The 27,295-nt window shown below is 47.2% G+C and overlaps 1 protein-coding gene across 6 annotated transcripts in view; it reads left to right on the top strand.

Moving 5' to 3' along the window:
- The window catches only part of SLC4A11 (solute carrier family 4 member 11), a 93,891-nt gene that overhangs the window by 15,062 nt on the left and 51,534 nt on the right, over positions 1 to 27,295 (top strand). For all 6 annotated transcript variants that reach the window (XM_042053099.1, XM_042053097.1, XM_042053098.1 and 3 more), the window contains 3 exons: positions 2,447 to 2,497; positions 13,391 to 13,534; positions 22,463 to 22,509. In XM_042053099.1, coding sequence (XP_041909033.1) covers positions 2,447 to 2,497; positions 13,391 to 13,534; positions 22,463 to 22,509 — 242 coding nt within the window. The remainder of the gene's footprint in view (positions 1 to 2,446; positions 2,498 to 13,390; positions 13,535 to 22,462; positions 22,510 to 27,295) is intronic.

The raw sequence follows: 27,295 nt of genomic DNA, 5'->3' as shown, positions 1-27,295 counted from the left end.
GCTCCCTGCCTGTGTCTGGGCCTGTGTAAACACCCATCACCTTTTACCTCCTGGGCACGCCACACACAGGTTCCTGACGTCAATGTGCCCCTTCCGTGGGGGATGTAACAGCTTTTCCAAAGGCGCCAACAGGGCTGTTTGGAAGTCTGAATTGGGTTGGTGCTGTGGGACAGCATTATGTTGGGAGAAGACAAATTACCAGGGCTGGATTTTCGCCAGGACATAGTAGGGTGAACGCCTGACTTTTTTTTCCCCCCCAAACGTGCCATTGCATCTTTAATTACAAGGTTAAGACCTCTGGTTTATGACTCATCTGAAAAAAACAGCACCTTCACCATAATTACCCGAGCATGTTGCCGGGGGGATTGTGGCTCATTAGTGACTCAGAGGAACCACTAGCACCTAATGAAATGGCACTGCCTGCTGTAACACCCCAGCCTTGCCCTTTTCATGCCTGGTCCAAGCAGGGACCAAACCAGTCTCCCATAAAGAGGTGATGCCAACCCAGGCAATGGTGCAGTTGGAAGAAACCAACCAATTCCCCATCATTAGACAGCATCAACCCACAGAAGTAGCTGTGTTCAGTTGAAGGAAAAGCAAAGTGTCTCATTTAGCCCAGTGAAGGATGAACATGTTGCTGCAGGCTCCCTCAGAAAGCCGTAAGAGGAGTGAGAAATGGATAAACCATCCTGGTGGGAATGTGGGTTCCTTGGGTAATCCGCCTGCTGAGGCGTATTTTGTTTGTTTCCCTGAAATACGTAAATGCAATCATTGCACAATAAGAGCCTCTTTAAAAACTTTCCTTTGATCATTAACATGCTAATCAGTCGGGATGGATCTTCTCCTTCCCTTCCAGGTGGAGGGAAACAATTGACTCGTGTAATGGGTGCCCCTTGGCCACAGTTCGGTGCCGTTTGTTCCTCCGGCCCATTGTTCTGGGATGAACTTTGGAACATTGTGTTTCTCCCTTGGACCAGACACTTGGATTGCCCTCTGGTTTATGTGCTGGCTCCTTTTTTTTTAATGGCCATCAGGGTATCCCTTCAGGAACCTGTCTGCACTGGAAGGTCTGGGTGGTGACAAGTGACAGGGCTGGGAGGTGCTGCTGTCAGTGGCGTGACTTTGCATCCGTCATGTGCACAAAAGGCTCCCGGGGGAGCAGGAGGAATTGCGAGGCCTGCAAACACGGCACACTGTACAAGGGAATAAAGAGCCTGCAACCTGGAAGCCGAAAGTTAGGGGGCAGAGAAAGGGTCTTTGGGAAACAGTGTCATACCTCAAAGGAAAAGCAGGAAGCCTAATCTGTAGAACAATAAGGCAGGCAAAACCTCTTTCCTTGTTGGCCCAAATTCATCCCAGGCTTGCGTAGGTAATGTTTGATTAGCCTAATGAAGTGGGGAAAGACAGAGCAAACCTATTCCTCTTTCTGATTGCATTTTGGCTGGGAAGAAGTGTGTGAAGAGGCAGCAGCATTGAGCACCAGGTTTCCAAAGGGCTGCTTGGGTGACTCCTGCTCAGGGCTTGAAGTCAAGAGCTCTGTTACTCACTGTAAAATGGGCCATGCACCTGCACAGGGGAGCTGCTGCCTGTGTCCATGCAGGCTGAGCTGTCACCTTTTGTCAGTGTTCAGAACAGCCAGGCTGGGTTTGGGCACCAGGCCTTGATCGCACCTGAGAGCAGGTGCTGCTGTGCTCCGTTATCCCACAAAGAAATGTTCAATACCCGCTTTGCCAGCAGTGAATTGCAGAACTGACTCGCTACCAAACCCCTTGTTCCCTGATAAATGATGGGGATACATCCCTGCTGCTGTTGTGTTGGTGGATTCGCTCTTGCTCAGCATCATTTCCCGTTTGTGGCTTCCTCACCAGCCCCTGTTGGTGCAGATGGTGCTGGCTGCAGGACCCCAGCTCAGGAAGTGGGCCAAGGAAGGCTGGAGTGTTCTGGGGCTTATCTTCAAGTGCCAAGCACTGTTTGTGGGTTATCCTAATGATTAGGAGGAGCAGGATGAGCAGTGAATCCCCATTTTCATTGAAATTGAGTTGTTTTTTCTACATCAAACTGGTTCTTTTTATCTGAGCACAAGGTACAATTGGGCTTCATTATGGCTTGTATTTTTACAAAAAACCTTTCAGATGCTCAGCATGTATTATTGCTGACATACTTGTTCAAGTTTGGTAAATCCCTGAAATGATCAGACTCATCCTGATCTTTAGTCTTGTTCTTTTGTGGTCCCAGCCCAGGATGTCTGAGGCTTTTATTCAAGTACTGCCTGTGGCTGTAAAGGAAAGTTCTGGTAAATATTATGACATCAATAAGCAAAAGGTTACATTTACCACATTCAGGAGAATCTGATGCCTGCAGTATTTTGGGCCTGGTTTTCTGCTGGAAAGTGAAGACATTCAGCATCTTGATGATTCTCATGTTTCGTTTTTTCTGTCTTCTCCAGAGTCTCCACCAGCAGCGATGTCAAGAAATGGATACTTCTTTGAAGAGAGTGGCAAGTATCGTTTGACTTTTTTGTGCACACACCTTATTGGAGGGAGAGCTGCACTGCAGGGGTGGCTGAAAACCTGACATGGGTGATACAAAGTCCATGTAGCTGAAGTGTGATGTAAAAACAATCTGGTGTGGTGGTTGTGTAATCTTGTCCTGGGAGCAGGCTCCGTGTTTTTAAATCCTGTAGATGTTTGAGATAGTCAGGCAGTAAATAATCAACTCCACATTGTCATCAGTGACTGTTCTGGGTGGCTCCTTGTTTTTCAAGTTCTTTCATGATGTTTTCCTGTCATACAGCCTGGCAGGTATATTTGCTTGTCTTTTTCTGGAATGGGGATCGTGCGTGGGTGTTGGATCCCTTCGGAGACATCCAGCCAAGGAGCATCAGGCAAATGTTGGATGGCTCTGGCAGACACATCTTTTAGTGCAAAGATTGGGTTTTTTTTCCTTTGAAGCAAGATTAAATGGTGGCATTTGGAAACTTGGATCATCTGCCTCAACTTGGATCATCTGCCTCAAAGGTGACCGAGATCTTGGAGATACTGCACTGACAAAGGGACAGTTGAAGGGCAGTGAAGTCCCAGCTTCTCTGCTGATTTGGGAGAAATAGAAAAATGGAATAATTTTAGTTGGAAAATACTTTAAAGATAATCTAGTTCCAACTCCCTGCCCTGTGTTTTCCCCTAAAATAGCATGTGTGTAGGGTATTAGGGAGGGACCTTCTGGAGAGTTCCAGCCTCTTCAGGAAGTAGTCCCTGAGGGCTTGGGGCTTCCTGCCCTTGGGAGTGCTGGGAGTATTCAGGACTTCCAAAAGGTGTGAGGAAAAGACTAAAATTCTCTGCTTATTTAGGCCCTTAGATGCTTGCAGCTGCCACAAGGCTCATCTTTCTTGTTCCAGGGGGTCAAGCCTTAGGTTGACATCTGGAAGGGGAAGCTGAATGTCTGCCAGGTGTCAGCTGATCCAGCACCGCTGGTGGCAGCACTTCCTTTGGCACTGGCTCTCCTCTTCTCGTACAAAGAACCAATTTTGGGGAGTCAAAGGATGAAACTGGGAGCCAGTCCTCTCATCTCTAGTCAGAGGTGTTTTCTGGAGGCTGGGTCGAGTTCCAGAGGGGCAAAAAGTAATGCCTGACCTCAGGGAGGTTTTCTGAGGGTATGTGGTGCATGAGGTCTGGGTAGCCCTGCTCCTTCCTTCCTTCCCACCTCACTTTTGTGGGCTCTTGGGATGTGGTCGGTGCTTTTCTGAGGACTGGGAATGTGAGAAGATGACCCAGATTGGGACCTGGAGAGGTGACTGAGCCTCCAGCTTCTGGTTGAGAGCAGTGTAAGGGCTTGGGGAGAAACACTGCTGGTTTTGGAGGCAAGACAGAGCCCTACTTCATCCCAAACATTTCTGCCACAGGGAACACAAGCCCAGCTGTCTGTCCTAACATCTTAGGCGGCTCTACACGTCCCCTTTCAGGACTCACCGTCTTGCCTTCCTCAAACTATCCCCACAAACAACAAAAAAACCCCCAAAGCAGATCTGTGAACTTTTTTTTTTTGTAGTTGTGGCATCCTCTGTGCAAATCTCTGAGAGAGGCTTCTTTTTTTGTCGACTTGGTGTCATGGCAATGGGCATTTCTGCCCTATATTTGTGTTATTACTCATCTTCCTCCTTTGTCTTAAGGAGACAGCACCTTGGAGCTGCCTCTGAGGGCTTCAAGAAGCTGTTTGGTGCTTTCCTGTTGTGCTTCTGTGTGGTTTGGGGAAGGAGAGGATGTTGCTTGTCAGTTCCTCCTCAGCCCGCACGCAGCGCTGAGCGTTGTGTTATTCACGATTGGAAATACAGTGGATTTCTTGGTTATGTCACGCTTAAATCTGCTGTCACTCTTACTCCTCATTACAAACTGACCTTTTGGAAGAGTTCAGCTGCTGTGGAGTCATGAGTCACCTTCTGCTGCTTGATTGAGCCGAGGCCTTGGAGCGTATGGACAGCACATCTTGGAGGCTGCTGGTGTGAATGTTCCCACCCTGCTGCGAGGCGCTGCTTTGGTGATCTCTCTGCAGGAGTTTCGTGCTCTCAGATTCTCAAATCCTTCACCCCAAAACATCATCGGGGCTGGAGGAAACCACAGACAAAGACGTTACCTTTTCACAGGGTTTCAAAACAGCTTGTTTTGAAACGGAGCTACAAAATCACCGAGCTGCTTTGTGGCACCACTTGTGGGGATCTGCCAGGCAAGAGATGCCCTTGCCCCACCTCTGAAATAATAAAAATCCCCAATCTCCTAATGCTGTGTTGGGAGAGAGCAAAGAAAAAAATAAACCTCTTTAATTCTGGTTTTTTTGGACACTTCCCTCCCCTCCTGCTTTCTCAGCAGAGGAACATCTTTTGATACTCCTGCTCTGCGTAGAGTAGCGCTTTTCCCTTATCTCCTCCTGGGATCTTGCATATACATATGGTTTTCTGTATTCTTAGTAATTAGGATGTTTTTGTTTCTGAGCATATCTGAGGCTCTGTTCAGAGCCTGGGTCTGTCTTTTGCCAGCTAACTTTTCTGTACCCTCCTTGTGTTCTCAACAGCAGCTGCAGCGATGTTAAAATTTAAAAGCTGAAACCTCATTTTTAGTTGAAAGGGTTGTGGTGAGGGTGATCTTGGCTTCGGCACCGAAGCAGAGCTTTGGAAGAACCTCTTGGATGTTTACATCCATAAAAACTTCAAGTGTTTAATAATTTGTAGCTCTGTTAATTACTGAGGAGCTGGGGAAAGCCCTGGAAGGATTTTCTAGTGAATTAATATGTGGCTGTTTGGGAAGTTCAGTGGGTTGTTGTAGTCCAGACTATCTCCCAGCCTAACTAGCTAAACATCTGGAAAGTTTATCAAGGAGACCATGTCTTCAGCTTTAAGTTCAAATTTCTCCCTTTTTCTGGAAGAACTTGAAAGCCACTTTTGTGGCTTTTAGTGCCTTGCATGAGGTAAAGACTTAAAATGTAGCTGGGAAAAAAATGTGGTGAGTAGTTTGTTCTGTACAGGCAATATTAAGAGGAAAAAGAAGGAATTATATTTGTGCCTGCCCAGTTGGAGATTTCTGATTTGAGTGTGGTGGCAGCAGATTTGATGGCAGCTGTTGGCCATGCTGTTTCCAACCCATGTTTATTGTCATTTTTTATAGTCCTCTGCCACCTTGCTGATGAAAATCCATGGTTTTACTCATTTTTTGAGCCTGTGGAAGAAGCCTCTTGCACAAACAAACCTGGCAGGGCCTGATGATAATTGGTGTCCCCCTCCCTGTGTCTTAAAGTCACTTAAATTTTCTGTTAAGGTTGTTTTGACAAATGAGTTTTCTTTCTGGTGAATTTAAGTGAGCAGTGAGATGATTGTGTAGCCCCAGTCCAAACCCGGGGATAATTGGAGTCCTGATGAAATGCAGCTCGGCAATCAGGGCTCAGAATTGACTCATCAAGCCCCCCATTGTCTCTTGTGAGCATCCTGCACTCTCCTCGTGGAGGTGGATGAGCTCTAAAGGCCCCGGAATTACCTGCAAGTGATTAAATTCTGCCTAAATTATGATGAGGTTTTTATCTGAGCCAAGGATTTTCCCTGATAAGACACAAACCCAGAAGTTTTCGGGTTCCTCTTGCAACATCCAAGGGAAGGAATCCCAGTGCAGTGCTGGGGATATCTGAATTGTTGCATTGTTTTAAAGCTGGCTCAACATCCTGCAGCTTAAATTTATTTTTTTTTTCTAGTCTTCCAGAGCAAATCCCTCACTGCTTGGTCTCCTCTGACTTATTAATTGGTTTTGCTGGCACAATAAATCACAGTTGTGTTGAAGGGCCCCAAGGCCCCTGTCTGGCTTGGGATGTTTGGATATATTTTATCTGCTTGTTTTTGTTTTTCAGTTTGCAGTTCAGCTTGGTATGTGTGGTGGGGGGGGAGTGGATTTTCTTTCTTTTCTCTTTTTTTTTTTTCTTTTTTTATATTTGACTTTGTTTATCTTGGAATTGTTTGCTTAACTAGGAGATTAATTTAAATGTTTTTGTGAAACAAATCCTTTCACAGTGGCTTTTTCCTCCGTGTGATGCCCAGTTTGCCAGCAGGAGGTGAACTGCTGCTACCTGTGGGAGAGCACCAGGGGGTGGCTCACAGGTCTCTTGCAGATTTTTGTTTCTGGAATTATCAGGAGGTCTCTAATAAAATGATAGAAGGAACACCCCTGATTTCTGAGGGTTCTGCTGCAAAACTGAAACTCCACGTGCTCCCGTGTTCTGTAAAAACAAAACAAAAAACCCCAACAGCACTCCACTGAATTACTTGGATTATTCACAACATTTCCTAGAAATCTGGCTGCAAAATACAATACTGGAATTAATTCAAAAGTGCCTGGGTGTTGTTTGGTTTTTTTTTTTTTTTTTTTGGTTTTGTTTTGGAGTTGGTTTTGGGTTTTTTTTTTTTTTTTGCAGCAGATCAGCTCTTGCAGTTCTGTTATGAATTATCACTGAAGTGGCAGGGGAAGCTTGATGTTTTCATCTGGTTCTTCATGACAAAAGACTCAAGTAGGGTTGGGAAGATGCAGCTGAGGTTATGGTCGGCCAGCAGTGCAGGGATCTGGGAGAGGTTGCAGCTCTGCTCTTGGTGACTCACCTGCTCTGCACTTTCTACCTCTGGTTTGGTTTTTTTTTTCCTTTCCAAGAGGAGGTTGTGGTTTTATCTGTGCTCTTGAGCTTAGGTAGTGGATTGACATCATCGTAGCAGGTGGTCATTGCTCTAGAAAATCTCTATCTGATGGGCTCCCAGGGACTGCTGGAGAGCCAGGAAGCATCACCCAACACTTCTGGCTCTTAAGGTACCCGTGGAAGGTCTGGCATTAGGGGACACTTCTTTAAATCCCGTTTACATGATCTGAAGATCTGCCTGTGCCAACCCAAATTATTTGGCTTAATCATAAAGTGATTTATTTGAACTGGGACCCTAAAGACCATCTGTTCCACCCCTTGCCATGGAAAAGGACACCTTCCACTTGACCAGGTTGCTCCAAGCCCTGTCCAGCCTGGCCTTAGACACTTCCAGGGAGGAGGCAACCACAGCTTCCCTGGGAATCAATAAAGGAGTTTTTCTAACCAAGGCATGCAAGATAATGTCTGTGTCCTCTTGTCAGCAGCAGACCCTCAGCAGTCCAACCATGAGGTCTGGTCTGGGGACACTCCCAGCCCCCCAGCTGTCTCTTGGGCTGGCACAGTGTCCCTGTGGCTGCCAGGGCTAAATCTCCTCAGGACAAAACCAGTGAGCCTTGCCAGGGATTCTTTCGGCTGTGAACCAAAGGAAAACCTTAAAATCCTAGCGAGCATCCAGCTTTATTTAATCATTGTGGCTTACAGTTTTCATTGGGTGGGAGACAGCTTTGGGTGCTGCTGGCTGGCTGCAGCCCTGCAGTTGTTCTTGTCTCTGAAATGCAGTAATTTGTTAGGAGGGAAGGGATTTTTCGTGATTCTTATCATTCAGAACAAGAAGTGAGCCCCAAACTCTGCAGTTTAACCTCAGTAGAGATGTGTAAAATTTAGGCGCACGTTTACCTAAAAAGTGTTGTTACATCAATGTAATTGCTCTCATTTGATCTGGGGAAAAAAGAAAAAAAGAGAATTATTTTGGTGAGTAGGTGATGATGCTGGAATCAGCCTATGAGATGTGCCCACAAACTTGCTTTGGTTCATGTGTGAGTAGGGTGCTGTTTAAACCCTGTTTTTCTAGAATGATCTGGAGACTGGAGAACTGATAACATTTGTATAAAGTTCTTCCAGGTCTCTCCTGAATCCTCCAATTGCTCTCTCCCTGCCAGAGTTAACTGGCTGGAAGGTTACCTAACCTACGGAGGCACCAGGAATCTGTGCTTTCTGTGCAGAGTGTAAAGGTCAGGATGGAGGTGGAGGCTCCATTATTAATTGAGTTTCCTTTCTCACCCAAAGTTGGGGATTTGGGTGTTTTCCGAGTGGCGCAGTGAATCGGAGCCTGCAGGGAGAGAAGCAAACCCTCTGAGAGCTGAGAGCTCAGGTTAATTAAAACTTCACGCCTTTCTTGAAAATTAGTGTCTGTTCTTGGCTAGAGCAAGTTGAAAATCCATGAGGAGAAAGCTTAGGTGAAGGTGACTTTTTTTAACCTAATGCCAGTATCATTGCCAGTTTTTAGGCAGATATAGGGCTTAAATCTCTCTTGAGTTCCCTAATACTCCATTACAGCTGAGCATTCGGGATGCTCAAAAGAACCAGGCTGGATTTTAGGGTAATGCCCATGTCCCAGTTGATGCTCCTTTACCTTTAAAAGCTATTGAATATATATTATTATCATTGATTCCGTTGACCTTCTGTACTTGACCTGTAATTCCTCTGAGAAAATGGATGCAAAAATGGGTTTTGGGCTCTTTCAAAACAATTTGCTGCCTTTTGGGCCTAAACACTCACCTGAGAAATCCAAAAGGGCTTTTAACATGACAAGCTGGTAGTGTGGGATTGCCAATCATAGCTCAAAAAGCCTCTTTTAATGTAGTTTGAGGTTCCTGGCTTTCTGAGGAGATTTTTTTGGAGGGGTTAACTACCACTCATGAAGAGGAGGCGATGCAATTCCATGATCCTGGAAGCTGGGGCTTGGATTTGAAGGAGGGAATAGGCACTGCTATAAATGAGAACAGTTTTCCAGGCTTGGAGAGGAGATTGCTGTGGTAATTGAAGGTAAAAACCAGTTGCTTCCAGAAAACTGCTCTGAGTCAGTGAGTGGCTCGTGCCCGCAGATGTTGGTTAAAGCTCCACAATTGGCTTTGTCACCTGAGACACCCCGAGAGGTCGTGCAGGGGCTGTGGCTGGAATAATTCCCATCCCCTGGGGTGTGAGAGGATGTTTTTAGTAATAAAGCTGCTTTTCTCCCAGGAAATTGAGCTTGATTAAGATTTTTGGCTTTCCTGGAGAAGCCTGCAGCCCTTGGGCTGGGAGTGCCGCTCCCACTTCAGCTTTTCCAGGGAATATATCTGAAGTGGCTGAGCACTTCTGTGCTCAGATGTATTCAGTGAGCTTCCTGCTCACTGCAACTCTGCTGATTTTATTGCCCACACTGCCAGGTGCCACCAGAGCAGCGGTGGGACACATAATGCCACCTCTGATGGCAGCAGGTGCAGTCACTGCTGCTCCCTACAGAGCCCTGGGTGCTAAAACTCAGCTCCAAAGCAAAACAGCTGCAGGGCAGGCACCTTGTCAGAGCTGTGAGGAGGATGAGAGCAGCAGGAGCCAGGAGATGGAGCTGCAAATGTGAGGAGAGTGAAGAGAGAAGGCTGGGGATGGAATCCTAGAATCCTGGAATGGTTTGAGTTGGAAGGAACCTTAAAGATCATCCAGTTCCACCCTCTTGCCACAGGCAGAACAGCATCCATTAGACCAGGTTGCTCCAAGCCTCATCCAGCCTGCTCTTGGGTGGATATAGGGATACTAGAGCACAGTGGGTCTGGGCCAGGGATGAATTACAGAGGAAAGGGTGATTCTTTCCTCTGTAATTCATGCTTTGGAGGGGAATCACCAGAGAAATCATAAGTATTCCTTTTTTTTTTTCTTCCCAGCACCTGCATAAAATGGGGGGCTGGTTTATTTTCATGTGGCATAGGATGGGCTGAGGAAAGCCCTTAAGGCAGAAGAGGATTTAAGGTGAAAGCATCTGCTGCTTCTGGCTGCAGAGGGTGAGGAGGGGGTTTTGTTCCTGCAGCACTGAAGGATGCTGCTTGCTCTCCTTGGTCTCATGCACTTCCCATATTCTCCATTTCTTTGTCATAAAATGAATCCTGCAGGGTGGGCTGAGAGGGATTATCCCGACCACAATGTGTTCTTCATGGTGTAGGAGGGCTGCACTGATCTCTGCCAGCTTTAACTGTATTCCCAGCTCCTCCTCAGCCAAACCTCTTTCCTCCAGTGCTTTTAGACCATATTTCAGGCTGAAGTGGCACTCCTGTGCTCAGAGCTCTGACTGGCCGTCTTGTGGCTCGTGGCACTTCAGCAAATCCTGCCTTCATCTGAAGGTGCCAACTTGCAGTGATAAAAATGGGGGGAACACCAATTTGGAGATCTTAAACTCTCCCCCAGGAAATCTGATTCCAATCGAAAGGTATTTAACTCTGCCCTCTGCCTCCGAAGCAACTGCTCCTGACAAAGCCTGTGAAGAGTTACTGGGACTTCCATATGGAAACGTGATTGGTATCTGCACAAATTCTGCAACAGCCACATGAGATCCTGCTCTGAACTTCTGCAAAACACCCATCAAACTTCCAGAGGAGCTGAACAGCTTCTGCTGTCGCTTGTGGCATCTGCTGCCCTTCAAGCAGCGGGGGTGGCACTCGGTGAGCATCAGGGAATGGGGAAGGAAACAGCTGCCAGGGCTGGAGGCAGGGCTGGAGCTCAGAGGGAAGGTGCATCTGCCACGCACACAGCCCGTGTCACCTCGAGGTCACCCTGCCTTTGACAGCCGTAAACTGCTCATGGTTTCAAACTCCGGGCAGACTAAATAGGCTGAGGGATTCCAAACAGGAGCGGTCTGAAGCCTGGAGGTGGTTCAGTGACAAAGCAGACACCTGTCTGGGAGTGCAGTTCCTGTCCAGCCCAGGTTGGGGATTATTTGCAACCCGAGTGTTTTGTCCGTCCCTTGCCCAAGGGACTCGAGGCTCAGCTGCCTTTTGTTCTGCTCTTTCCTCCCCTAAAGAGGGAGGAACAGAGGATGCTTTCCTTGCCAGAGTCCTCGCTGACCTCTGCCCAACCCTCTGATCCTACTCCACCCTTGCCCTTCTTCTAGCTCCTGGGCTGCTTCTGTCCTGTCTCCAGCCCTCTCTGTTTTCAGGGGCCACCACTACCACCCTCTTATCAAACAAGTTTCAGTGGGTGGGGAGGGGAATAAATACTTTTCCCTGCTTGGCTTTTCCTTGTTTATCCATCTAATTCCATTAGGACAGGAAGGAAAAGCTCACCCATGTTCTCAGAGCTGGGTGCTCAAACCATCTTATGTGTGTCCCATCTGACCCAGTGAGTGGGAAGGTTGGAGAAGAAGCTCAAAACTTCCCTGAGGCTGCAATTCTGGAGGTGGTTGAGGTGGAAAAAGATGTCCCCAGGCTGATTCTTTTCCTTTGCAGGGTTGCCCAGACTCTCCTGGCATGGGGGGGAATGTCAGCACTGTGGGTGCTCAGCTTTGAGGAGAGATTACGGTGTCCGTCATGCGTTTTGGAGGAGCCAAACCCCAACTTTGGGACTTAGTTTGGGATCGAGATGCTTGTGTGGGACTTTGTAGTACTTCTGATGGCAGCAGGCACCTTGTCTGGCTGCTGTCCATCCCTCCAGGACACAGGCTACCCCTCAACCTGCCACACCTGCCAGCAGAGGTTTCGTATCTGATGGTGCCCGCGGTGTTCAGGTGTTTCCTGTACTTTCCTCACCTCACTTTTTTCTGTCTGGACAAGTTTCCATCGTGCAGGGATGCAAACACCCTAAACTGTGCCAGCAGCAGAGGGTGATACCCTCGGTGTGCTTTGCTGGATGGGGACAGCAGCACCTTGGATGCTTTTTGAAGTCTTCAGAGCAGTTTTGAAAGGGCTCATTCACATTTATTCCTGTCAAGCTGTAAGGTGAAGGAGGCAAAGATCAGGAGGGGGTTTAATCTGAGGGGCTTTATCAGGTTTTCCACACCTTTCATAAGCAATTAGATGCCTCATCTGGAGGCTTGAAGCTCCTGCAGCCCCACTGCACCCTCTGAGCCCTCTGGGGAGATGCTGAGCTCCATCAGCTCGTGGCAGGAAATGCTGCAGCCCCTGTCCTGTGTCACTGAGTTCCTGTTTGTGGCCTCACTCCTCTGGGTTTGTGTTTTGTGGTGGAGAACTGTCGGCTCGATCTCTCAGAGGCAGCATGTGCTGCTTTCAGCTGCTGCCTCCACATTTGCTTATATGAGGCTTTAAAAAAAGGCATCAATATTTTAGTTTCCATTCGAGCCTCTGCCTTGAAGCTCCCCCTTTTCATTTCACTGTAGTGCCTAGAGCCAGCTAATGAAATATCTCCCTCCTGCTTCAAATTAGGCATAAAAGACTTGTCAGAAGATGAGAAGAAGCTGCTGAATAATCCTGGTAATGTAAAAATCGACATTCTGTAAATGTCCCTAATTCTCCCAATTAAACATGATACATGAGTGTGCTACAAGAGTCCTCCAGCTGCTCCATAACGAGATGTTGCAGGGGCCAGTTTGCTGTTGGAGGAGGCTGGGTTAAACTCTAATTAAAGCCTTGCAAAAGGCTAAGGAGTTGTTTGGTGTAATTAAGAAACTTGTCTCACATTCTCTGTGGTGCCACCCCCAGTGACCTTCTACTCTGCCCCGTGGGGAGCTGTGGGTCTCTCTGTCCATATCAGGTGTCTTCTTGGAAACTTCTTTTTTTTTTTTAATTTTGTTTTTTTCAATTTTTCCACCTGTAGTTTCAAGTTGCTGCGTTGCAAGACAGCAGCGTGGCCTTGGGCCGGTGGAGGTGTTTGATTCAGGGTGGGCTGGGGCACAGCTCTTGCTTTTGGTGGTGTTTTTATGGTTCCCGGTCAACATTTTCATCCTTATGGTGTTTTTTACCTGAGGGGCACGAGGTGTTGGGGCTGGGCCTTGCTGCCCACACCGTTGGTGTGAGGCCAGAGGGACGAGCCCCTGAGGCCACCCCAAAACATACTGGGGTCATTTCTTGAACCCTCCGGCCCTCACGGGCCCTCAGAGCGGCCCCTCCCCAGGCCCCAGCGGCGGCAGAGGCCTTGCCAGCCATGGACTTGGACTCGGAGTCGGACTCGGACTCTTCGTCCCCCCCGGTGTCCAAGGATGGGCCCAAGGACAGCCTGCGGCCCTCTCATGGCACCCCCATCTCGTTGTCAGGGTACCTCAAGTGCGACACGGACGATGCGAAGGAGGAAGGGGCGGGCGAGGAGCTCTTTGACGGCGTCAACTCCACCATTGTGTCCGGGGACAGCATCCGCTTCTTCGTCAACGTCAACCTCGAGGGCACTCCCAGCGCCACCGGTGAGTGACCCCCAAAAACGGGGATGGGAGGGAGGTTGTTCCTGGTCGTGGGATTTCATGGGATCAGGGCAGTTTGGGTTGGAAGGGACCTTAAAACTTATCTCTTTAAGGGTAGGGACACCTTCCACTAGGCCAGGTTGCTCCAGGCCCCATCCAACCCATCCTTGAACTTTGCTTGTGGCTCAGTGTTTTCATATCTTCAGTATTGCCTGTGGTAAATGGTGAGGGAGGAAGACAGCCAAGCCCTTCACCAAAAACTCCCGTCATTTTGTTTCAGTTTATATGCAACTCTGAACTTCTTTTTCTGCAGAAAATCAAACAAAATCCTGCTCACTTAATTTCCCGTAAAAGCCAGTGCTGATATTTAGTGAATCCTTTGAAAAGTGAAGAGATAGGGAATCCAGATCTGAACTGACATCCCATAAGGTGCCAGGCCAAGTCTGAGAAACAGAGGGGTTTTTTTAGGAGAAAACAGAAATCAAGTCATACAGCTGAAGTGTTTTCTTCTGGGGCTGGTGGCTGTGACAATCTTGCTTAGAGGTAGCAACCATTTTGTTTTTCTAGAAAATGTTTTCAATTATAAGATAAATAGTTCTGAAATTAGACATAACTTAGCCTTCTTTATTCCCTGGAAGTGTTCAAGGCCAGGTAGGATGAGGCTTGGAGCAACCTGGTCTGGTGGAAGGTGTCCCTGCCCATGGAAAGGGGGTGGAACTGGATGATCTTTAAGGTCCTTTCCCACCCATTTTGTGGAAGCTGGATTTCGTGGGATGTGCCTGGGAAAACGCAGCTCTTGGACACAGCAGCAGCCTGGGTTTGTCCCAGCAGCTGGCACCTGCCTGTGTGGGCACTGGCTATTTTAGAGGTTAAATGCACGTGCTCTGGATTATTGTCGGTGTCACAGTGTCAGACAGTCCTTGAAGTTTGTTAGAAGTTATTTTTAGATTACATGCAAATCCCAATTGATCTGCAGCAGGCAGTTATTGGGAATGGTGATGCAGATTAGGCATGGCCTGGAGCCCTGTTTGACCATCTCGGAGTCTGCTTTTTGGCTATGAGCGATGACTTGAATTTAGGAATAATATCCAGCAATTTCCAAGCCTGCAATTTTACAAATGTCATCTTAATTGAAAGATTTAAGGGAGCTGTGCTCTGCTATGACAAGTGTGGACTTAATGCCGTGGGGTGCATTGTTTGGGGATGAGGAATGTGAATGCTGTGGATTCTTCTGCATCTGAAGAAGTTCACTTTCCTTGTGTGTCCTCCTGGGCTTTTTGTGTTTTCCCTTCCATTCAAAACAGGACAAAAAAGGCTTCCTTATTTCCCTGAAGCACTGCTCTTTGTGCTGGTGCTATTAGTCGTATCCTTTTTTTTTTTCAGCTGAGATGTTTAGGATTTTTAAGGAAAAATGGGCTTCTGGTATGCTGGGGTCCTGTTTGAAATGGAAGGATGATGATTTTTAAAATGAGCTTCAGGCAGAGCAAAAGTCCAGACTTTCAATATGGACATGTGTGAAAAGAGGTATTTTTTTCTTTTCTTTTTTCCCTCATTACAACATCAAAGTGATCCAGGTAGCCAAAATCCAGCTTTTTCACTGTTAGGCAAAGAATTCATCAGAGTCCAGGCATTGGAGTCATCTGGGCTATCAGTTCCTTTTTCAGAGGTGGTTTTACTGAAGTTTCTTCCAGGGTGGATTTTATACAAATAAATCAGTCTGTGGCTGCTGAGGGTGCAGCTGATCCTCCTGGAGGGGTGACTTTTTGGGTGGCTGAAGGTGGCTGAGATGAGCCCCTTAAGCTCTTCTAAGAAAAATAACCCTGAACTTCTGAGAAAAACCACCCAATTCCCAAGCTGAGGTTTAATTATGCCAGAGCTGAGGTGTGTCTGGGAGTGAATTGTTCCCTGTTCAGAAATTCCCTTCCATTGCTGCCATTCTTGGGAAGCTTTGGGAGGTTTTTTGTAATACTCAGGCTTTGATTTCCTGGAACAAAACTGTGGAGATGATCCTTTGCATGGATTGTCCAGAGCAAGACAAGCTGGGAAGGAGGGAGGAAGTAAAAGTAGGGTTTCTCCAGGCAATGCCAGATGCCCCAAACACTTCATTTCCTACCCCAAGGGAGCTGCTGCACCAGGATCCTACAAAATCCTCTGCTGCTCTGTAAACACAGAGGCAAACCAAGTGTGGGAATGACATCTTTGCATCCTCATCTCATTTTCCTGCATTCTGGGTGAAATGTTTGAGCCAAAATGTGGTCTCTTGGCTGAATGTGCTCCCCAGACTCTCTCTTGCTGGAGACTTTTTTTTGGGTCAGCTGCTGTGAGGTTGCTGCCCATTAATATAGGGCTAAAAGATCCAAAATTCCCATTTGGAGAGGGGCTGAGTTGGAACCCTGGGGTCCAGGTGCTGGCAGGCAATGAAGGTGAAATTACAGATGCAGTGACAGCTCTGCATCATCCAGTCGAGCTGTTGGTCTCTGTGATGTGTGTGCAGCTCTCCATGAGCATAACTGGATGCTCTCCACTATAATTCTGGTTTTAAAAGATCACCGTGTTGGACTCAGCTTTGAACCAACACAGCACGAGCCATAAAACTCCAACAATTGACCATTGGCCTAAAATGCTGGGTTTTGTGCACAGGTGTGTGAAAAACAGGATGGCTTGAAGAAATCTGGGGTTTAAGGTATGGCCTGTCTTATTTTTAATGAATACTGGCTGCCTTTGCAGGGAATAATGAGCCCAAAGCAGTGCAGATGCCTGAGCACTAAAAGGCTGCTCAGCAGTGACATTTGGGTCATTTCTCCTGGGTGTTTCAGTGCTTCCTTGCGTTAACTGATGAAAGGTTTTTTAATTCTCTTCTGCTTTTCATGCTTGTAACTTAGATTTTGGTGGTAACATTTGTTTCCAGCAAATGTTAGGAGCTCTAACAGGAAGGTGGGTATGTATCTGAAGCTGGAGGCTTTTGGACGTGGGATCTGCATTTTTGGGGGAAGATCGGGGTGGTTTTTAGGCTGCGGCTTTTTCTGAAGTCACAACAAATGTTGGCAAGTAAAATCACAGAATTGTTTGGGTGGGAAGTGACCTTTAAAGGTCATCAAGCCCAACCTCCCTGCAGTGAGCAGGAATGTTTTCCACTAAACCAGGGTGCTCCAAGCCCTGTCCAGCCTGGCCTTGGACACTTCCAGGGATCCAGGGGCAGCCACAGCTTCTCTGAGCAACCTGGGTCAGGGCCTCACCACTCTCATTGTAAAAAAACTTCTTTTTCAGGTAATCTAAATGTCCCCCTTGTCCTGGCACTCCGGGCCCTTGTCCAGGAAAGCTTTACCTGCAGCACGCCTGGAATTAAATCCCTGCAAATAAATACAGCAGCTTGGTTTAGGCTGGGCCTTAAATTTAATGGACAGGTGATGCAAGTGAGTCTTTGGACTACGTGGGGACACATCTTTGCCATCAGTCACAGCGTTCTGATCTCCTTTGCAGCTCCCTTAAATTAGCCAGGCACATACTTTCATCATTTGGACCTTGGCTTTTTCTCAGTGTTAGGTTTTAAAACAATGATTTGGATCTTGTTCTTGTAGTTTGGGGTTTTAAAACAGCTCTTCGGATGTCATTTTTGTAGTTTGAGGTTCTGAAATAATTCACCTTCTCCTTACCCACATTACAGGGGGGGTTTGCACAGGGTTTGATTCAATTTAGGCACAATTTATCAAGGACTTGTGGAGCTGTAGCTGCTTGACTTTTCCCACTTGCAGCTGATGCTCAGACCGGTGATTTTAGAGGTGCTTGCAGCAGTTTTGGGGAGAACAAAGCAAACTCCTGACGGCAGCAAAAAGCCAATTGGAGAGCAGGATGTGGCTCTGCCGGGGTGGGGGGGGGGAAGGAGCGGAACACGAATTACGCTTCAGGAGAAATTAAAGGCTGTTCCACCCTGCGGACAATTGATCATTCCTAGATACAGAGAATCAACAGTTTCCTGTATCCCGCTCCAGAGGCACACACGTGCACGCCCGCCGCCGCTGCTCCTGGCAAAACACTGGATCCAAGTCCTGGCCCAGGCCCTGCCCAGATGACTTTTTTCTTCAAGGGGACGAGGAGAAAAGCTGGATGCTGGCGCCAAGGATATTCCAGGGAGAGTAGCGTCCAGAGACAAGTGGTCTGGGCTTGAATGGGTATCACTCTGCACACAATAGTCACATTTCCTCACATTAATACCAAGGTCCTTTTTATGTCTCGAGGCACAATGCTGACCCACGCGTTCCATCTGATAACTCCTGTTTTAGCAGTTTGATGTCAGAGTGGGATGTTGGGCTCCCGAGGCTTCCTACCCTCTAATGGAAAGTGGATATACCAATTGTGTGCCGGGGGGGGGACGGCCTCCCTCCGAATTTCCTGACGAGGGTGTTTTCAAAGCGCTGCTTAGGAAGCCGAGGGAGGTGTGGGGGGAGCGCGGGTGGTTCTGCACGGAGGCAGCGGCCTCCCTTCTCCGTGCTTCACCTTGGTCCTTTGGAGCAGCTTCCCGTGGGATTTAGAGTGCATGAAAAAAATGCACATGTTCCCCCTGCCCCAAATTGATCAACAAAACCTACTACAGGTGGGGTTTTTCATGAAATATTTGGCTTTTATAGCATGTGGGTGTGACAAGTGACACCACACTCGACACGCTTACCTTATCCCTGCTCAGTCTCTGTGCTGTCCCCTCTCTTCCCCATTCCCCACCCAGGAGTATGAGGGATGGGCCTTCACATGCCCAGCTGGTTTTGCTGTTTCAGAATCCTTATTCCCACCTGCTTTTAACCTGGGAATTTGTGGGATGAACACTGACTTTAGGATGTCTCCTGAGCTCAGCCCATCACCTGTTGTGGGAATATGGGATAATAAAGGCACAGTTATTTATCTAACAGTATTTAACCAAAATTACTCAAATCTGATGGTGATTAGCCCAGGCTGAGCACAGCGAAGCAAAGAATCCCTCTGAGATCCTGCTTGTGCAATCCCTCACTGCCAGTGGTGTGTTAGAGGTGTCACCACTGCTCCTCACAAACTCCTGTCATGCCATGCGGTGATGTGGTTGTATTTATGTATTTTTAAGGCAGATTTGAAAAGCAGAACAAATGCTCGCAGTGTGGTTCAGCACAAATGGCTGAGTCTTAGATTTGGGCAGACCCCTGATAAAAAACAAAGATAAAATAGGGTTTTTTTTCAAATTATAAGCCCTCCAAACCTTAAATACTTCCACTCACACCAGATCCTTGTTATTTTTCAGAGAAAAAGGTGGAAGTGCTAATGTAGTATTCTGCTCTGATTTATTTTACTGTGCATATATATTTACCATGAAGATGCACCAGGGAGTGTTTGTAGATCTAAAGAAATGTGCACAGCCAAAAAGCTCTTTTACTCTAATTTCCACTCCTTTTATCTCAAAATAAAATACAGTCTTAAGATGCTGCAGGCATCCAGTGGTGGCTCTGCTCCAAAGGCTTTTGGATCTTCTCAGGTGTTAAGGGCAGCACTGGACGCCTGGATAAGGGAAGGGGATCTTGGGTGAAAGGAGATCTCTCAAGACAAAAGGTGAAAAGCCTTAAACTTTGGTATTTGACTTTCAGGGGGTTGTTTTCAGGCTTGCATGGCAGATGTTGTTACCTAAGGAGGGGGTGGAGGGGAAGCAAGGAGGGGATTTTGTTTCTCTGGCTTGTTCTCAGGGATATTATTAGGGCAGCTGGGATGAAACTGAGCAAATAAACTTCCAAGTATTAAATCTCCTCGTTTGTGTTGAAGTTGGATGGGGCCCGTTTGCAGAATGGTGGGAAATAAAAAGGAGAGGCAGGGCCCTGAGTGTGCCACGAGTTCTGATGTTGACAATTCCTCGGCGTTGTCAGAACTGAACTCCCCGGGAGTCACTCGTGGCATTCCCAGTCAGGCTCCGTGCCTGCATGCACGCATCCCAGAAATTCGGGATGCGCGTGGCGCCTTGATGTGGCTGCCAGGGGATGTCGGAGATGCGTTGCTGACTTTTTGGCTTTCCCCTGGGCAGGACCTGGCACAGAGCCCAACAGATAAGCTCAGCCACCCCTGGCAGCTCTCCCTCAGCTGTGAGGACACACAATAATGCCCCTCGCTCGCTCTCTTGCCTAAAATAGGCTTTTGCTGCCTGCTCTGTCCGGCAAGGAGGGCCGCAAAAATCGACATGAAAATTTCATGTGGTCCTGACCTCCTCGTGGTGTTTCATTGTGCTTAATTGTGGCATTCAGGTGTGATATCTCAAATATTGAGATTTTCAAGTTACTGCTCTTGACAGTGAGACATTGCCGAGGAGATTGATGGGGAGTTTCTTGTAAGATGGATCCAGGGTTTTCTGTATCCATGTCATTCCCGTGAAGGGCTCCTCTGTGGAGGTGCAAGGGCCAAGGGTGTTGGATCTTTTTACCCCCTCCTTGGCTGGAGAGATGGTGCTGTGGAAGAGGAGGAAATGGGTGGAAATGGGTGGTAGGCTGGTGGTGGTTGGGCTTGAGCTTTGGATGTGTCATGGGCAACCTCCTGCAGAGTTTGATCCCGCATTGCCCAGCAGGAAATAAATGGATATTTAATGTGAGCAAGGCAGAAGAGCACTTGAGAAGTCTCTGTGTATTTTTCCCTCCCCTTTGTCATGTTCCAGTGGATTTGCTGCTATCCCTGAGTGATGTTGTAGCACTCCAGTGAGCATTTAAGATACCAGCCCAGAACTGGGATCACCGTATCCGTCCATCTTCCTGCCTGGATTAAATCCGAGCGGTGTTGTTGGGATGAATGATGAATGAGGCTCTGGGCTTTCCAAAGTGCCACCTCCATACCCAGAACAGCTTTTTTGAGAAGTTTGAAAGATCCTGCTCCAACAGATGTAATTAGATGTTTTTGCTTGTGTTGATAAAGCAGCACTTGGTGCTCCTCCAGCTGGGTACGTGAGAGAGCCGTCAGCAAAGATTGATACGCCTCAAAAATGATAAGAAGAACCAAGAGCTGCTGCCTGATAAAAGCACAACCTGAATTTCTGTTGCATTTCCATGTATCCATGAGGACAGGCTGCAGCTCTCTCTTCAGCATGTGCCTGCTATTGTTCGGGCTTGTGGGTTTTTTTTGTCTTTCCCGAACTATGCCTTGCAAAAGCAGATAAACCAAAACATGTTTTCTCCTCAATGAATATTTATGGACTTCCAAATCTCCCCACGTACTTCTGCATGTGTAATTAGGCTGGAAGTTGGGTAAGTGAGCGTTGGAGAACTACAAATGTGAGAGCCTGGGGAAAATGCTTGATGTTTCTGGTTTATTTGGGTGCTTGCTTTTTAATAATAAATAGCACTTTTTTAGATGAAACAGCTTATGTTTTCCAAAAGGCGTGTCAAAAGCAGGAATAATTTGGGCTGTTGTAGCAGCAGACTTGTCTGGTTAAGTGATGCTTTTAGTCACATGTGCAGCATCCAAGTGAAATTTGGGAGAAGCTGGGTGATGTAACCAAAGCCTCTGAACCACCTCATTTTGTTTAGGGGAAGATGAAGTCAGTCCTTTCCCTCTTCTCCACTGCTCTGCTCCCATTTTGAGCTGGAGCCTTTGAACCCCATCGAGGGCAAGACTCAAATCTCTGTTTGATCAGCGATGATTTTGATTAAAGCAGCTTTCTGCTTGCAAAAATCAATTGCTTTTTTTCTGGAGTTTCAACGTGAGTTGCACCCTCAGCTTAGTTTTTGGAGAGTAGCAGGGCTTGGCTTGAAGGTGTGTGGCCAAGTCATGGGATTGCAGCAGCTCTTACAGGGTAGGAAGTAGAGATCTACAAAAGAAGCAAAGCACTCATCTGAGTAGCTGTAACTCCGTGTTACATCTCTGTAGTTTTCCACAGCTTGGCCTCTGGAAAGGTTTTGGTCTTCAGTGGGTTTTTTCCATGCTGCTGCTGTGCTCGTTCGAATTAAAGCTGTTCATGTGTTTCATTTTGGTAGCAGCTCAGGCTTGGGGGTATTTTGGAGAACTTAAGGAGAAGGATGCCAGGCTGGAAGTGTTCAAGGCCAGGTTGGATGGGGCTTGGAGCAACCTGGTCAAGTGGAAGATGACCTCGATGGTCTTTAAGATCCCTTCCAACCCAACCCAAACCATTCCATGATCCTCTGCACAAAAAGTGCCTGTGGGACAAATAATGCCACAGAGAGGCTGCCTTGGATGCAAGGAGTGGGCTTTTGGCAAGTACAGCTTGGTTTGGTTTTGTTTTGTAGCTGATACCCAAAAAGGGCTTCGTAGATACTCTTAAGAAAATGTTATTGTTGGCGCTTGGAAGTTCGAAGTGGGAATTTCCCGGGTTCCCCCATCCTGTGTATTAAATGACATTTACTAGTCCCTAAACAGCAGTTTTCTTTCCCAAGAGCTGTGTTGCTTTCTCCTCAGATTTATGGAGGCAGCATGGTGAGTTGACAGGACATTAATGTGCTCATCTTGGAGTCACTGCCTGCAATCCCTTGGAAGTGCCTGGCTGTTATTGTTGACTCTTTTAACGAGGACAAGGAGGGTTTCCAAACGAGGGTGACTCATGAAATCATAGCCTCAATCTATCAAACAATGATGCATTGGATTAAATGATTACTTAAAGGATTAGGAGTTAGATTTTTGGGGAGTGGAGCAGGGGGGAGAGAAAGAAAGAGTAAAAATACATCAGAGTTATAAAAATCCAGCCAAAAAAATCTGCAAGACACAATCCCCAAGTGACCAGATAATGCCAATCCTGTGCTTGGTTCACGCTTCCAAAATGGGAGATGTTGTAAAAATTGAATCTCTGCTTTTCTCTAGAGATCATCCCCTGCCAAGAGAGTGATGCTTCACCTCCTCCTGAGCCTCCTGCTTGGCTCCTGCTGCCTGTCAGGTACCTCTGATAGTAACACTCTTCTGATGTGGTTTTTTTTTTTCCCATCTTTGCAGCTGAAAGTGAAGGTGCTGGCTGCGTGTTACTGCACACATCGAGGAAGGTAAGTAGAGGTGCTGTGTGACCAATTTGGTTTTTTCATTGCCCAGAAGTACAGAAAAGGATCACACTGAGGGGCTGTTTGTCACTGGCTTAAGCAAAAGGCATTTAAAATGCTTCTTCTCTTGAATTCCTCTCCCTTTCTTTAAACCTAAAAAGCCACATGCTGCTCATTCTCCAAACAATCTCTCTGTAATTCTGATTGTTCCACTGCTTTTTGTCCCAGACAATTCCTTGACATGTTAATTCATCGTTCGCTCTTCTGCAGCTGCCTCCACAGGGATCCAAGTGTGCGCTGTGGAGCTGGGAGCAGAGACACCCAGTAGACATGGCTGGGATTTGGTTCCTTGTTTATTCCAGCTAATCAGTCGTCCTTCACGAGGTTCAGCAGGAGTGAAATGCCTGGAAACAAGCAGGCTAGGAGGAGGATTAGGAGCCCACTCTTAGTTTACACTTGCTCCTGAGACTGTAACTCACTAATGATAAGGTGAAAGTGCAAAAAAACTTTGTATAGGCTGTGTTATTCCAAGCCTTTGGCTGTGGAAATGCACAGAAAATACTCAGGGAGGAATAGAGTTGGTATTTTGATAAGTTCCCTGTGAGGGTGGTGAGGCCCTGGCACAGGATGCCCAGAGAAGCTGTGGCTGTCCCTGGATCCCTGGAAGTGTCCAAGGCCAGGCTGGACGGGGTTTGGAGCAGTGTGGGATAGTGGAATGTGTCCCTGCCCATGGCAGGGGGTGGGACTGGGTGATATTTAAGGTCCCTTCCAACCCAACCCATTCTTTAATTCTCTGATTCTGTATTTAATACCATGTGAAGTTTTCTCTTTAGGGTTGTGAGGCTCAGGGTGCTTTAAGTTGTCTTGACTTCTTGCCTGATGGTTGGAGGGAGGGGTTGTTGTCATGGGAGCTTGGAGCATCACTGATCCTGGTAAATCACAGAATCGTTTAGATTGGAAAAACCCTCTAAGATCACCAAATCCACCCATTCCCCCAGCACTGCCCAGGCCACCACTGACCCATGTCCCCAAGTGCCACATCCACACAGCTTTTAAATCCCTCCAGGGATGGGGGCTCCACCACTGCCCTGGGCAGCTGGGCCAGTGCCTGAGGTCTTGTATTTCAGCCTTCATTGCAGGTTGTAACTTGAGGTTTTAGTCTGTGTAGCCTTGTAAGCTTTGGGGGCTTTTTAGGGGATCCCAGAGAGCTCTTTAATTCTGCTTTGCTTTAGGCCTCTAAGACAGCCCAAATCCTGAAAAGATATTCCAGAAGGCCGAATTAGTAGTGGGAGAAAAATGTGTGATAGCTTTAGAAACCTTTTCTCCAAGTTAACAAAAAAACCCCAAAGCAAATAAATACCAAAGAAAACACTACCCAAAACAAAGCCACCAGCACCAAAGAAATATTAAAACATTGTTTGGTATAGAATAATGGAAGTTAAAAGAAGCTATTCCATGCTCAGGAATGAAAATGTCTTCCTCCCTAATTTGTCTTGTCTAATCCCAGTGCCAAGGTTCTCAGTCATACACACTTGACTGAAAGTAACCCGAGAACTTAATCGCTTAAAAGTGCAAATTCTAAGCCCAAATGCAGGATCTGCCTCTGATAAGAAATAGTTGGAAACTGCTAACTCGTAAGTGTCTCTTCTATTTTGTTTTTCCTTTTCAGAGCTGTAGGATTCCTGCTTTTTCTGGCCTACAGTTCATGCTTGAGCATTTTAGTGTGCTGCGGAGCCACAAATACCAGAGCGCTTTAGCAGGGCTTGAGAAAAAGATTCTTTTGCCAGTTTTTCCCTTCAGGGAGGATCAGTGGAAATTTTGTGCTTCAAATGCAAAGGAAATTGGGACCTGACTCATGGAGATGATGGCTCCAAGTGTCTGGGAAGGGGGAATCACCAGCAGAGAAGTGAGAAGCTTTGTCTGGAGAAGTTTCCCTGTAGGTTGTCTCTGTCTCTGGTGGTAGCCTATGGTTCTGGAAGGGCAGTTTGTGTCTCAGGAAAGTTGCTATCTAGCAGGGCACTCGGTGGGCAGAAATAAGGGCTTCTTCACACAGATTGAACTATTTAATCACCATCACAGAGTGGTTCTGAGGGAATTGGCCCAAGGCACAGCTCTGCTCAGGAGAATGGGATTTTTTGGACACCATAAAAAAATTGCCAGTGGCTCTAAGTGAAGGTGTCTCCAGAGCAGCCAACCAGGAGAGATCTTGCATTTTGAGCCTTGTTGATGAGTTAAAATGTGTGATTTTGGCCTGCCTGGAGTCAGGAGAGGCTGTTTCAGTATTTCCCCCTTTTTTGGCACAACAGCCTCTGTTCCTGTCACGGTGCAACGTGGAGCTTTGCAATCAAGGATACCCAGAGCTGTTCAAATGACTGTTGGGCAGCTGGCTTGGATTTCTTCCTGAGCAGTTTCCAGCATCGAGTTTCCAGCATCAAATTTCCTGGTGTGACTTGACTATCCAGCTAAAAATATTAGTGAGGGAGCATTCATTAATCTCCCCTGAACCCAGCGGGGGTCCTGGCTGCAGCAGTTGTGCCTGAGCTGTTGCTGAGGCTTTGCTGTGCCAGTGCTTCCAGTAATTTGATTTTAGTGTGTCTCAGGGAGTGATGGATTTTTCTCCTTTCATGGTGGCTGGTTGCCTTGTGATGTTTAATGTGCATAAAGCCTCTTTAAGCTCAGAGAGTAGATTCAGGTTGGGTGTTACAAAGAGATGCTTCCCTGTGAGGGTGGGGAGGCCCTGGCACAGGGTGCCCAGAGAAGCTGTGGCTGCCCCTGGATCCCTGGAAGTGTCCAAGGCCAGGCTGGACAGGGCTTGGAGCACCTGGGATAGTGGAAGGTGTCCCTGCCCGTGAAAGGGATGGAACTGGATGAGCTTTGAGGTTCCTTCCAACCCAGCCCATTCCATGACTCTATAATATCTTCCCTAATGTCAGGGGAGTGATAAATGGGTGATAAACGTGGATCTTTCCCCTGTTTCCTCTAAAGGACCAGCAGCAGGGAAATCAAACAGCACTGAGGCATGGAAAGTTATTTTCCCAAGGCATTGCTTGAAGCTTGTGGCTCAGCTGGAGCTGAATCCTTCTGCCTTGCAGTGAGCTGCTGCTGGTGCTGTCATGCACAACCCACTGCAGGATCAGTGTTGATTGAGATGGATTGGGGCCTTCCAGTACCTGAAGGGAGCTCCAAGAAGGATGGGGAGAGATTATTTACAATAGTCTGGAGTGACAGGACAAGGGGAAATGGCTTCAGACTGAAAGAGAGTAGGTTTAGGTTGGATATTAGCAAAAAAATCTTTATTGTGAAGATGGTGAGGCAGGCCTCGGCCCAGAGAAGCTGTGGCTGCCCCTGCATCCCTGGAAGTGTCCAAGGCCAGGCTGAACAGGACTTGGAGCCAGCTGGGATAGTAGAAGGTGTCCCTGCCCATGGCAGGGGGTTGGAATTGGATGATCTTTAAGGTCCCTTCAACCCAAACCGTTCCATCATTCTGTGATCTGGGCTAATAACCCACATGAACGCTTTTGATTAATTTTTTGCTGTCCCTTAACTTTCTCCTTCTGTTGTTCTGCTTCTGGTTGCTTCCCTCAGGCGGGGGAGAAGTTGGTGACACAAAGCCACCTCTGCTATTTTGAAAACTCCTGTTACAGGTGTGTGATAATCTGCCCTCAATGTGAGGCAGACTCACTGCTTGCACTTCTGAGGTGGAGCTGTAGCTCTGTCACCGTCTCCTCTCCTACGAGCAGATGGTTCCAAAGCCTTCCGGGTGGGAGCTGAAATGCTTCAGAGAATCCTCCCTCTCAAGGATGCTGTGGAAAAAGTGATTGATGCAAAGTAAAACAGTGCTAATTGCAATGGATGTGTACTGACAACTTGATAGTTGCTGTGATAATTACAGTAATTAGGGAGATGTTAGCATTTTTTCGCCTGTGTCTATAAATGGAAAAGGTAAGAGAGAGTGTGCATGGAAGGAGGGCACCCATGAGTCAGGCTCTGGGATGGCCCTGTACCCTGGGGGGAACGTGGCATGGTCCTGGCTGTGGAGACAGCTGGGGATCAGATTTGTGAAAGCAATTCAGAGCTTGGTTCTTACTGAGCTTGAGGGGAACTGAGGGTTTAAATACCTCCTGACAATCTGGTTCTCAGCACCATGAATTCCAGCCTGGCAGCCTTCCCACCGGAAGGAAGATCCACATAACAGCACAGTTCCATTTCCTCACTCAGTCTTAGGCTGTTGGAGGAGAGGGACAGGACTGCCAGCCCTCCTTGTCCAGTGCTCTGTGTGTGGATTTCCAAGGACTGTGCAATGGGAACGAGGCACTTGTAGTTTGATCACTCGATTAATCACCTTCACAGATGACAGGTACAGAAAGGAGTTGAGGTTCTGGAATACACTGGGGCCAATAAGTGTGGGACAGCAGAAGGAACCAGCAGAGAGCTGGGATAGTTTCAGCCTCTGCTGTCTTTTTTTCATTATAGCTTGAAAGCTAAATCCACAAAGGAAGAAAACTTCCATGGAAGTGGAAAGAAGTAAAATTCAGCAAGTGTCAGAAAAGGTGATGGGCTGGATGGCATTCCCCACCTTCCACTTTAGAATCCCTAACTGGGAGCACTGGGGACAGCTGGTTTCCAGTTTGAGGACAGCTGAGTTGACTTGGCACTGAGATTCATACTGGTAATTTTTCATGCTGCTGAGCTCAGGGTCCCTTTCTCCCAAATAACTTTCCCACATTTTTTCAAACTTCTTGAATTACTTGAACCTAAAGAGGATTTTAAATGCTACCTTAAACATTTTTGC

This window comes from Corvus kubaryi, unplaced genomic scaffold, assembly GCF_017639235.1.
Source record: "Corvus kubaryi isolate FWS band 111438036 unplaced genomic scaffold, C.kubaryi_AGA036_p1.0 split1-131, whole genome shotgun sequence".
Lineage (NCBI taxonomy): Eukaryota > Metazoa > Chordata > Aves > Passeriformes > Corvidae > Corvus > Corvus kubaryi.
Note: the sequence above shows the minus strand (reverse complement) of the source record. Positions and strands in the feature narration are given on the sequence as shown.